Source organism: Diaphorina citri, unplaced genomic scaffold, assembly GCF_000475195.1.
Source record: "Diaphorina citri unplaced genomic scaffold, Diaci psyllid genome assembly version 1.1 scaffold646, whole genome shotgun sequence".
NCBI lineage: Eukaryota > Metazoa > Arthropoda > Insecta > Hemiptera > Psyllidae > Diaphorina > Diaphorina citri.
The window spans coordinates 51,691-63,520 of record NW_007378079.1 but is presented as its reverse complement, the minus strand read 5'-3'; the positions used below and the strand labels follow the sequence as shown (position 1 = coordinate 63,520).

Below are 11,830 nucleotides of genomic sequence, written 5' to 3'. Positions count from 1 at the left end.
AGTCTACTTGATAGCGGATGGCCGCCGGCCATCCGCTATCAAGTCTAAATTGAATGTATCCGCCCTCATTCTAACATCCGCCACTGGTCCGTTATGAGATTCAAAATGGCGACGCAATGTCTGCATGCTCATTTCATTTTAATATCAACTAGATTATGATTAGAACAGAAATCTTCGTGCCCAATTAAATCCGGAATGATTCCATCTCGCCCCTGCACACCTCGTACACACTGAACCTGACCAATGTGGCCGCCCCTGATAACGTCGACCTGGGCAAGGCACCTCCCAGCTTTGGGTGAGTCCACACCTTGCAAGTTTCTGCAATAGTGTGGAAACTTTTTAACTTTAACCTTTAAGATCTTAACGTTTTCTTTGAGCCAAATTTTAAACCTTTAAAGGTGTGTCCAGAAACATGGTCGACAGGCCGTCGATCGAGCAGGTGAAACTATGCTATCCAGGCAGTGTGAACGTGTCAGTCGACATCGATCAATGGCCGGTCAACTATGTATGGACACACACCTTAAATGTCTTTTTTGAGCCAAATTTGAAACCTTTTAGAAAGGAATTTTATCTGTGTTGACCATCCTAGGTGAGTAAATGCTTGTCACAAGTTCTCAATGAATTTTATTGACTTGGGGCAAGTCATGAAATTTAACAAAATTGAAATTTCGTTGTGTGGGTTTCCAGTCGATATTGATCGACACAAATATAGGACGTAGACGTAGGACACCTTAAAATGCAGTTTCATTTTTATATAGAAGACTCAAAGAAAGTTTCATTTGATTTCGAGAGAGTGATACAAGATTTTTTTCTACACATTATATTTTATTCATTAATATTTTGCTCTACGTCCAATATTACGTTCTCAATGAATTTTATTGACTTGGGGCAAGTCATGAAATTTAACAAAATTAAAATTTCGTTGTGTGGGTTTCCAGTCGATATTGATCGACACAAATATAGGAGACTTTAAAATGCAGTTTCATTTTTATATGGAAGACTCAAAGAAAGTTTCATTTGATTTCGAGAGAGTGATACAAGATTTTTTTCTACACATTTTATTTTATTCATTAATATTTTGCTCTACGTCCAATATTACGTATGACGTTTTAGTGTTTGAGACAAGTCGTAAAATTTTGTGACGAATTTTCGCCAAATTTTTCAATTTCACAACAGAGGCGGAATTAAGAACGAGAGTTGATCTCAATTTTATCGCGGGTCAAAATTCAGTCTAGCTCATACAAAACTGATTTCTTTTTCCTTCTCGTTTTAATGTTCGTGAAATATGATATGGAAGAGATATCCCGAAATAATATGCATTTCACAATCTGAATAAGAAAATTACTATAAGGTCGGCCATTCACTATCCGGTAGACCTGAATATGGAAGAGATATCCCGAAATAATTTGCATTTCACAAACTGAATAAAAAAATTACTATAAGGTCGGCCATTCACTATCCGGTAGACCTGACTGATCGCCTGAGAGACTTATTATTGCTGCCATACACTATCAGGTAGACCTGACAGACGCATCTGTTCAGGCGTGCCTGACAAGTCTACTTGATAGCGGATGGCCGCCGGCCGGTCTAAATTGAATGTATCCGCCCTCATTCTAATATCCGCCACTGGGCCGTTATGAGATTCAAAATGGCGACGCAGTGTCTGCATGCTCATTTCATTTTAATATCAACTAGATTATGATTAGCACTGAAATCTTCGTGCCCAATTAAATCCGTTTAGGCGACATTTTGTTCCTCGGTTGTCACTTGAGGGTTGTTTAAAAATACGGGCTTTATATTCTAGCTATTTCGGCTATTGATAAGAACCATAAACAAGATTGATTTGACCTCCCTTCCGTTCTGTTCACAGACATGCCACCCCCAGTTGAGGCAGATCCTTCCCGTCTGACTCGCATCCTCACCATGGATTTCCCCCACTACTTCGCCGTAGTGTCCCGCGTCAAGCAAGAAGTCCACGCCATAGGACCGGAGGGTGGTATGGTGTCCTCGAGCGTCGTGCCGCAAGTCCAAGCCGTGTTCCCCCAGGGCGCCCTGACCAAGAAAATCAAAGTCGGCCTCCAGGTAAATCTCTTTAAGCCGCGGAAAAACGTCCCGCCGGCGGCTCTGAAAAAGATCACCGTCAATCACATTCCCAAGAAAAAGCGGTTCTCGCTCGTCTGGTAAATGCCGCCCGTCCGAAGCAATCTGATGAGCTTCAGACAAAAGTTTTCTTCAGCAGCCCTCAAATATGTCTTGAACCAAGGAGGGTTTAGGTTAGTTTAATATTGAAGCAAATTTATCAGCAGTACCTATCTTCAAAAAGACCTAAGGTGTGAAGTACAATATCTTATCATAGGGTAGGCGGAGGCGCTACCGTCCGAAGCGGTGAAAAATCTGGTAAAACTGATCCGGTCAAACCGGGTTTTCCGAGTTCACGATTAACTAGACTGTGGATCAAGGCCAAATTCTAAAGCTAGTTTTATAATTATACGGTTTTACAGTCCGCGCTGACTCAAAACAGACAGAGAATATCTTCTTTAAATGAATAATTGAATATTGGTCAATGATCCCGACATTTGCAGCATACACAAATATTTCCGAGTTCACGATTAACTAGACTGTGGATCAAGGCCGAATTCTAAAGCTAGTTTTATTATTATACGGTTTTACAGTCCGCGCTGATCCAAAACAGACAGAGAATATCCTATTTCCGAGTTCACGATTAACTAGACTGTGGATCAAGGCCGAATTCTAAAGCTAGTTTTATTATTATACGGTTTTACAGTCCGCGCTGACCCAAAACAGACAGAGAATATCTTCTTTAAATGAATATTGGTCAATGATCCCGACATTTGCAGCATACACAAATGAATATTTAGTTATTCACAGATATTATCTCGTATCTGATTGGATGGCTGTTTTTGGTCTTCAAAACCAAACAAAATCAACAGTGACTGTGAATTTCGGCCTTGGTCTGCGGATAGTAGCTTTTTTTGTAGTAGAATCCCATTCCTCACACATTTTTTGTAGTTAGATTATTGTCTTGTTCTTTGTTTTTTCTTCCTAACTCTATCTTTCATATTATTTATCATGGATTTAAATAGAAATAGATAACAAACTCCCATCTGCGTACTTGACATAAGAGTGAAGAAAATTTGAGGGCCTCACAATAATATAAGAAGTCCAGTGAGAGCTGTGATTCAACATCTGTTCTAGAACAAAATCAACAGTGACTGTGAATTTCGGCCTTGGTCTGCGGATAGTAGCTTTTTTTGTAGTAGAATCCCATTCCTCACACATTTTTCGTAGTTAGATTATTGTTTTGTTCTTTGTTTTTTCTTCCTAACTCTATCTCTCATATTATTTATCATGGATTTGAATAGAAATAGATAACAAACTCCCATCTGCGTACTTGACATAAGAGTGAAGAAAATTTGAGGGCCTCACAATATTATAAGAAGTCCAGTGAGAGCTGTGATTCAACATCTGTTCTAGTCCAAAATGGCTAAATTTAAGCGAAGCTAAATTTGTACAGAATCCAAAGTCTCCAAAGGACACAGAGTTATCCAATTATTTTAAATCCATGATTCTTAACTTTCTAGTCGCCAAGTCACTTGCATTACGCTCGCATTCGTAACAGTATTTCGTCTGATTGTTTTCCGTGTTGTTTTTGGACCTTTTTAAGTTACTTTTTCGGAGTTTTGACTTCAGATTTGGATTTTTCACAACTTTTTACGTAGGAATCGACCTTTTATTCATATAATTTTTACCCAACTGCAACTGCTCCATTATTTCAGTGGGAGAAAACATGTTTCACAAAACGCCAACAAATTTTTTCACAGCAATTCCTATATTTTCCAAGAAACCTCTTGTGCCAAAATCAGTATTGTCTTCTATTTTCCCCAGCATAAAATCTTGAGTACAAACATTTCGTTGTTCGTATTGGATAATATTAGTCCATATTTCTAGTCACCTATTGGTTAGTCTATTCTCAAAACTAACCTCCTTTCTAAATTGGTTTATCTAATTTTATTTATAAAGATGTTTTTTTGCGCATTTTGACGTGAAATCTGACGTCACAACTCTTTGAACTTTTTCATTAGAACGGCAATTAAAAATTGAATTTTCGACCTTTTACGGTTATTTTTTCGGAGTTTTGACTTCAGATTTGGATTTTTCCCAACTTTTTACATAGAAATTGACCATTTATTTATAATTTTTACCCATTTGCAACTGCTCCATTCATTAAGGGGATGGTTCTTTTCTGCCTAATTCTGTCCAATTATCAACTAAAAACTCGAAGAAGGTATAGTTTGATAGAGGGAATTGGAGCTGCTAAGGTCTTATCCCGAAAGCGAAGTGAGAAGAAGAGGATAGAGTAAGCCAGCCGATCCGGGAACGAACATTATCCGTTTAGGATAAAATCAGCCCCGGGTTGGTCCTCTCCATAAATCTTTAAACAAATTTGTTTAACAGGTTTATTGTTTAAAAAAAAGTGTACCGATCAAATACTTAACATCTTATTTAGACTAGACTGCGGGAGTATATTGAATTTCCTTTTCCAGTCTTCAGCAGGCAGTATAAAAAGTGCATTCTACTATTCTATTATTTTTCCCCGATCTATCTGAAACGCATGGTAATGCCGGGCGGTGACAAGCGACGCAAGCGGAACCAAGTCAAATACATAACATCTAATCTTATTTAGACTGGACTGTGGGAGTAAATGGCCTTTCCAGTCTTTTGCTGGCAATAAAGTGCATTCTACCATTATATATTTTCTATTAGACTGGACTGTGGGAGTAAATGGCCTTTCCAGTCTTTTGCTGGCAATAAAGTGCATTCTACCATTATATATTTTCTATTTTTTTTTCTATTCTTTTCGCAGATTTATCTGAAACGCGTGGTAATGCCGGGCGGTGACAAGCGTCGCAAGCGGAACCAAGTCAAATATCCGCACTGCTCTACGTTTCACACGCGCTCGAAGAAGCGCTCGCTCCTGGTTTTGCCGCAGCATGAGTTGCGCAAATTGGCGCGCCATGCGGGCCGCATTGCCGTGCAGGGGTTTGCGCATCAGGCCAAGTCCAATCCTGTGGTAAGTGAACGGAGGATAGCTGCATTTGGGAGAAAAAATTAATTGATAGTCATTTCAATTCATTCTTGAAAATCCAATTTTCGATTTTTTTTTATTATTATTTTTTTTACAATATTGGAATCTTGCCCTGAGCTTACTATATGCTTCTAAGATGATTGGGGAATTTTCATTTCTGATTTCTGAGGTCAAGCCTGTGAAAAAGTGTCTTTAAAAAGTCTAAAATATACCACAAGAAGTAATGAAATCCCACTGAAAAAACCTCTGTGGTGTAAAGTTCTCCGCCATGTTCCAATTCCTGATTTGACAAAAAAAAAAGTTATGAAATCCCTAAAAAAAACTTTCCGTGGTGAAAAGTTATCCGCCAAGTCACATCTAATTCTGGGGGAGGAAAGGGACTTTTTTTTTATTCACGGGAATAATCCCATTTTTACATTTTTTTATTGGAAAAATACAATAAAATGCAAATAATAATAATAATAATAAAAATATTAAAGATTAAAAAGAAATTAATACCTATAGGGTATCTACCCAACCATCCATATACTATCAGTTACTACCACTTCTAAAAACATTAATAATCTCCTGCAATCCACAGGAAAACAGATCCAGACCTGCACCGCTGGTTATATGGTTTCCAATTTTCTCCATACGTTGGATTGGAGAAAATTCACCAATATTGGTTTTATTTTTCTTAAGAACAAACATATCGATGAACGTTCTTAAGAACAAACAATATGAAATATACCTCTCCTGAATGAGATCAAACTCACTCATTGTTCACATAGAAGCTCCAATATACCTCAATCCCGTTCAAGAGACTTATGGCACAAGCAATCCAGAAGAATTTATAAAGGAACCATTTCAACACCGTACCACAAGCCGCATGAATTCTGTCTACTGTCGCCCATACGCAAATGCCGATCATGAAAAACGTCAAAAACCACCAGACAACGTTGAATATGAAGTGAATCCAGCCCGGGGTGTCTTCTATGAAAACGAGAATGAAAATATTAACTTCGGATCAAGCAATCTGATTGGGGTTGATTTCAAAAAATTCCGCCCGGGGCGGATTTTATCCTGATGGGATAATGTTCGTTCTCGGAACGGCTGGGTTTCTCCTATCCTGTCTTCCTTCTCTCTTCGATTTCGGGACGATAAGACCATTGCAGTTACAGTTCCCTCTGTCAAACCTCTTAAAGAAAAAAATCTCTTTTGGAAACTGCACTATATTCACTATAAACCATAGGAAATCAAAGATCATGCTCCATCGGAATTGGTTCCGTTTCTGAAAGCTAGGAATCGACCATTTATTTATAATTTTTACCCATTTGCAACTGCTCCATTACTACTAGATCAGTACTAGGTCCTTGGCTATCTATTCAAATAGAAAGCAAACTAACTAATCAAATTATCTACTTGCCAGCCTGGTTAGCTTAGTTGGTAGTGCGTCTGCCTTGTGAGCGCTAGGCCGCGGGTTCGATTCCCGCCCGGGGTGGATTTTATCCTGATGGGATAATGTTCGTTCTCGGAACGGCTGGCTTTTTCCTATCCTGTCTTCCTTCTCTCTTCGATTTCGGGACGATAAGACCATAGCAGTTACAGTTCCCTCTGTCAAACTCTTGAAAAAAAAAAAAACTTAAAATGGAAATAGAGCCAAAATTTAACTAATTTACCCATCCTGCTGTAATTTCAATTGAATTATTTATTCAAAGAATCGCCCTTAATTGACACCTCTTTTTCGGTGCTGAATTCGTCTGATATTTCAATTTTATATTGTACTTATGAGGGGTTTTTTATAGTTTTTGTCCTAAAATTCAATGAGTAGAGCCGTCTGTGGGCCTTTTCGTTTTTATGATCAGGTGGTGGAATACAAAATATCATATACCTACCTACCAACATACATACCTACAAGTGTTATATGAATATTTTACTGTTTCTTTCTTTTTTTTTTTTTTTTAATCTACAGCGACTACACCCTCACAGATATGAGGTCATAAGGTGACATCTGCATCAAGGGTGGGGTGGTAGAGAATGCCATAGGCATTAACCCCACCCTTGATCAAACTTTATTTGTATTTATATGTATATACTTTTTGTTACCATCTGTATATTTAATAAAGTTTGATCCAATTGTGTAATAATAATAATAATTATTCACGTTTTCATTTCACAGGTGGTGATTCCGTTGGAGGTGCCCAAAACGGTGCGTGAGGTACCCAATCCCATTCGATCTGGACTGAGGAAGAGAAAACGAGAAGAAGCCCCTGTGATAACCGAACCTCAGGTGAGAACACTGGCACCAATAATAATCTATCTATCTATCATCTCAATCCAAGGATTGGTTGGTTGGCAACTCTTCTCCATGCTTCTCTGTCTTGGGTTAATCTCTTCAGCTCACTGTAGGAATCTGTGCCAGCTAGTGATGGGTCGTGGGTAAATACCCACTGGGTGGGTAAATAAAAATTGGGTATTTACCCGGGTATTTATCCACCCCCCGGATGGGTGAATACCCGGGTATTTAAAAAAAAAGAAGAAAAATAAACAAAAAACATCGTCAATTGATTTTTTTTTTTTTTAATTTCCCGGGCAAAATTCGACTGAGGAACTTAAGAGCCCAAAATTGAAAATACCCGGGTATTTATAAAAATTGGGTATTTACCCCAAAAATAAGTACCCGGGTATTTACCCATCACTATGCCAGCATACTCAATGAAGCTCATGCAGGGCCCAATAATAATGCTTGTTTAAACTGCTCGAATAGGACTGAAAAGTCCCTTCACTCCAGCAGTAGGCTACTACTAAATTATTATTGTGGTCAAATTATTTGAGGATAAAATTGGCTGGGATTGAACGCACGACCTGACCATGTGGTCAAGTCGCTCGCATCGTAATCAGAAGGACGTGGGCTCAATTCTAGCCAAGCTATGGATGGAGTTTTAGCCTTTTCTTCAAGAATTTCGTGGTCTTGTGGGTATCACACTAAGCTTGCACGCCGGAGATCCTGGGTTCAATTTCCAAGTTTTGAAAAGGCTCTGCTTTACCACAAATATTCATGATTTTCCCATGTACAGACGGGGTCGGTGTTTTTCGTCAGTCTCTCAATCAGCCCTAACTAGGGTGATTGCTTTGGGCTGACATTTGGTTTAGGCTGCAAATTTTACGAGCGGATGCCCTTCACACTCAACTTTTGCTCTTTCTTTAGCAAGGAAAGTTCAGGCTGATATACTCCTTGTTTAAAGTCCCCCAGCCAGACCAAGCTGGTCTACTCCCTGCTTGACGTCCCCAGCAAGACTTGTAATATCGTAAACTATTCTGTTTATTTCCTCAGCTTGGCAACACTGGAACAAATTCCGAAGTGGCGCAGAGTCCCCAGACATTCACTATTCGGACGCAGAACTTGCTACAGTCTGGCAACCCTGTAGAGGCCACCCCACCCCCTCCCGTGTCTGTACAGGCAAGTCAAAGTCTACTCTTGTACTCCAAGCCTCATACCACCATTATCACTACCTCGGTGGCGTAGTGGTCAAGACACTCGCCTGGTAAACAGGAGGGCGTGGGTTCGATCCCAGCTGAGGCATGGAATTTTATCTTCATTTATTTTAGAGTTTGACCTCATAATAATGGAGCTCTAAGGGTTAGGTGGTAGAGAACGCTGAGAAAAAGCAAATTTCACGGATATTATTTTTCTGAAATTTCTTAAAATCAATAGAAATATCAGTTATGAACAAATCAACTTCAATTTGGTATCTTTTATTTATGGAATCGTAGACTTGTAAAGCCAAATTGATTTGTCGAATCTGGATTCTAGAAATCTTTATAAATGGCTGAACCATTCGTAATCAAATATTTCTGTTTGTTCCCAACAGACCCAACAAATCTCCCAGGGCTCTCTCACGCCATCCGTCAACTCCACACCCTCCCAACAACAACAACAACAACAACAACAAAACCAACAACAACTACAACAGCAACACAATTGATTTGCATTTAAAAACATTTTTTTTTTTTTTTTTTTTTTTAATACAATTTATGTGTAAACAAAATAATAAAATATCTCTCTCTCTCCCCTTAGGAGGTAACCTGGTCACCCTGCGAGGGGCCGCCACCCCGCCGACATCTCTGGCAACGTCGCCCGCCCGCTTCCTCACCCGCGTGCCCACGTCTGGCAACACTGTACCCATCGTACGCACCATATCCGTCGCCAATAGACAGATGACACCCATCACCGTGAAACAAGTTGGCGGACAACAAGCCATCACCCCGGTCAAACTCAACCAGCAAATAGTCACGACTAATAAACAAGGACAGGTAAGAGAAAACCTTTGACCGTCAGCCCGAAAGCAATCACCCCCTAGGACTGATTTAGTAGCTGATGAAAAACGCCGACCCCGTCTGAACTCGGGAAAAGGCGAAAAAGATTAATGAATAGGACTGTAAGTCGCTTTATAGTCAATCAAAATCGGCTGAAATATGAGACACTCAAGCTTTAAAAATTGTCGATTTAAAGGTGCCATTACACTATAGATCGCTTTATAGTCAATCAAAATCGTCTGAAATATGAGACACTCAAGCTTTAAAAATTGTCGATTTAAAGGTGCCATTACACTATAGATCGCTTTGTAGTCAATCAAAATCGTCTGAAATATGAGACACTCAAGCTTTAAAAATTGTCGATTTAAAGGTGCCATTACACTATAGATCGCTTTATAGTCAATCAAAATCGTCTGAAATATGAGACACTCAAGCTTTAAAAATTGTCGATTTAAAGGTGCCATTACACTATAGATCGCTTTGTAGTCAATCAAAATCGTCTGAAATATGAGACACTCGAGCTTTAAAAATTGTCGATTTAAAGGTGCCATTACACTGAAGAATTTTTCTGTACTCTCGGTAGAGCGCTCTATGGCCTTTTTTCTCGGCAAGGCGGAAATTTCTTCGGATCTTCTTTGAATTCGGGTACATTCAGTCTCGTAAGGACATAAGGTGCCCTCAGCCCCGTGAGGTACTTTAAAATGAGCAGCGACCAAAGGCGGCATTACGGGCATAAGAAGATTGACAGGAAAAGAATGATCATATTAAAAATTAAGACAGGGTAGGAGAAAGCCCGCCGTTACGAGAACGAACCCTATCTGTTTAGGATAAAATTCGCCCCGGGCGGGAATCAAACCCGCGACCTAGCGCTTACAAGGCAGACGCGTTACCAACTAAGCTAACTAGGCTGGCACTTTCTTATTTTCGGTTAACTCATGTGTTTGTTATGATTTCAGACGGTAGTAATTCGACCCCAACAAATTCAGAAGATCAACAACACGCCCAACTCTAGCCAACAAATCATGATCGGGGGCAACCAAGTGGTGACTTCACAGCAAGTGTTGCTTAACACTAGTGGACAACAGGTAAGACAACCTTATGTTTGGATTTTTCACAACTTTTTACGTAGGAATCAACCTTCTAGTCTGGCTGGGGGACTTTATACAGGGAGTATACCAGCTTGGTCTAGCTGGGGGACTATAAACAGGAAGTATACCAGCCTGAATTTCCCTTGCTAAAGAAATAGCATAGGTTGAGTGCGAAGGGCATCCACTCGTAAAATTTGTAACCAAAACCAAATGTCAGGCCAAAGCAATCACCCTAGTTAGGGCTGATTGAGAGACTGACAAAAAACGCCGACCCCGTCTGAACAGGAGAGAAGGCAAAAAGAAGAAGCAACAGTTCTATTTCGCCTTAGGGCCTCCATGAACGCCCCTCCCTCCAATCCTCCATTTATTAATTTACATCATATTTCAGATCCTGACCACCGCTAACCAGGGTGGTACTGGTAACAACCTAGTTCAACAGATAGCTCTACAGGGTGGCGGTAAAGCTACTCTGGCCACTATCAATGGACAGCAAGTTCTCATCCGAGCTGCTCTAACGTGTAAGTTTTTCTCCCACCCTGTTTTCCATCCTCCTTCTCTCTTCGATTTCGGGACAATAAGACCTTAGCAGTTACAGTTCCCTCTATCTGTTTGATAAGAAAAAAAATCAATTTCAATTCAATTTTTAATAAACCTTTGTTTTTATTATTTTGTTCACATACCTACAATATAATTAATAATTATTAATTACAATAGGAGGTATAAATAGTTGAATACTATGGATTTGTAAGCAAAGAAGTATGTACATACATATTTAAGATCAGGTTCTTTTCCTCCATTAGGTAAAGCCTGACTGGTTCTTTTCTGGTGCTAATTGAAAGATTTCTCTCCTTTTTTTCTTTCCACAGCCGGGTCTCAAACCCCGACCCTCCTGTCGTCGACCGCGAGTCCTAGTCCTGGGGGTGGTACGTCTATCGTGACACCTAGCGGTCAAACGTTGAAAGTGGTACGGTCCAATCTAACCACACAGACACTGCAACCCCAACAACAGTGGCAGCAAGTCAGTGTAAGTATTAACTAACAGAACTTCGTATCCTGTCTTCCTTCTCTCTTCGATTTCGGGACGATAAAACCTTAGCAGTTACAGGTCCCTCTGTCAAACCTCTTGAAAAAAAAAGGAAATCAGATTTCTTAAACCGAGATTGAAACTTAAACCAAGTTTAAACTCACTTTGTGGACCCCGACCTTGGTCCTTACTTCCCATTACTCGAGTTGGGTCTGCACCTTAAGACAACTTCGTATAATGTTCGTTCTCGGAACGGCTGGCTTTTTACTATCAAACCTCTTAAAATAAAAAGCGGAATTTATAGTAAAATCCTTA

At 39.7% G+C, this 11,830-nt stretch overlaps 1 protein-coding gene across 1 annotated transcript in view; it reads left to right on the top strand.

Annotated features, from left to right (window-relative positions):
* Positions 1-11,530, top strand: part of LOC103510809 (nucleosome-remodeling factor subunit NURF301) — a 45,154-nt gene extending 33,624 nt beyond the window's left edge. The window contains exons 15-18 of the mRNA XM_026824768.1: positions 9,165-9,400; positions 10,360-10,488; positions 10,880-11,009; positions 11,358-11,530. Of these exons, the coding sequence (XP_026680569.1) occupies positions 9,165-9,400; positions 10,360-10,488; positions 10,880-11,009; positions 11,358-11,530 (668 nt within the window). The remainder of the gene's footprint in view (positions 1-9,164; positions 9,401-10,359; positions 10,489-10,879; positions 11,010-11,357) is intronic.
* Positions 11,531-11,830: the final 300 nt, after the last annotated feature.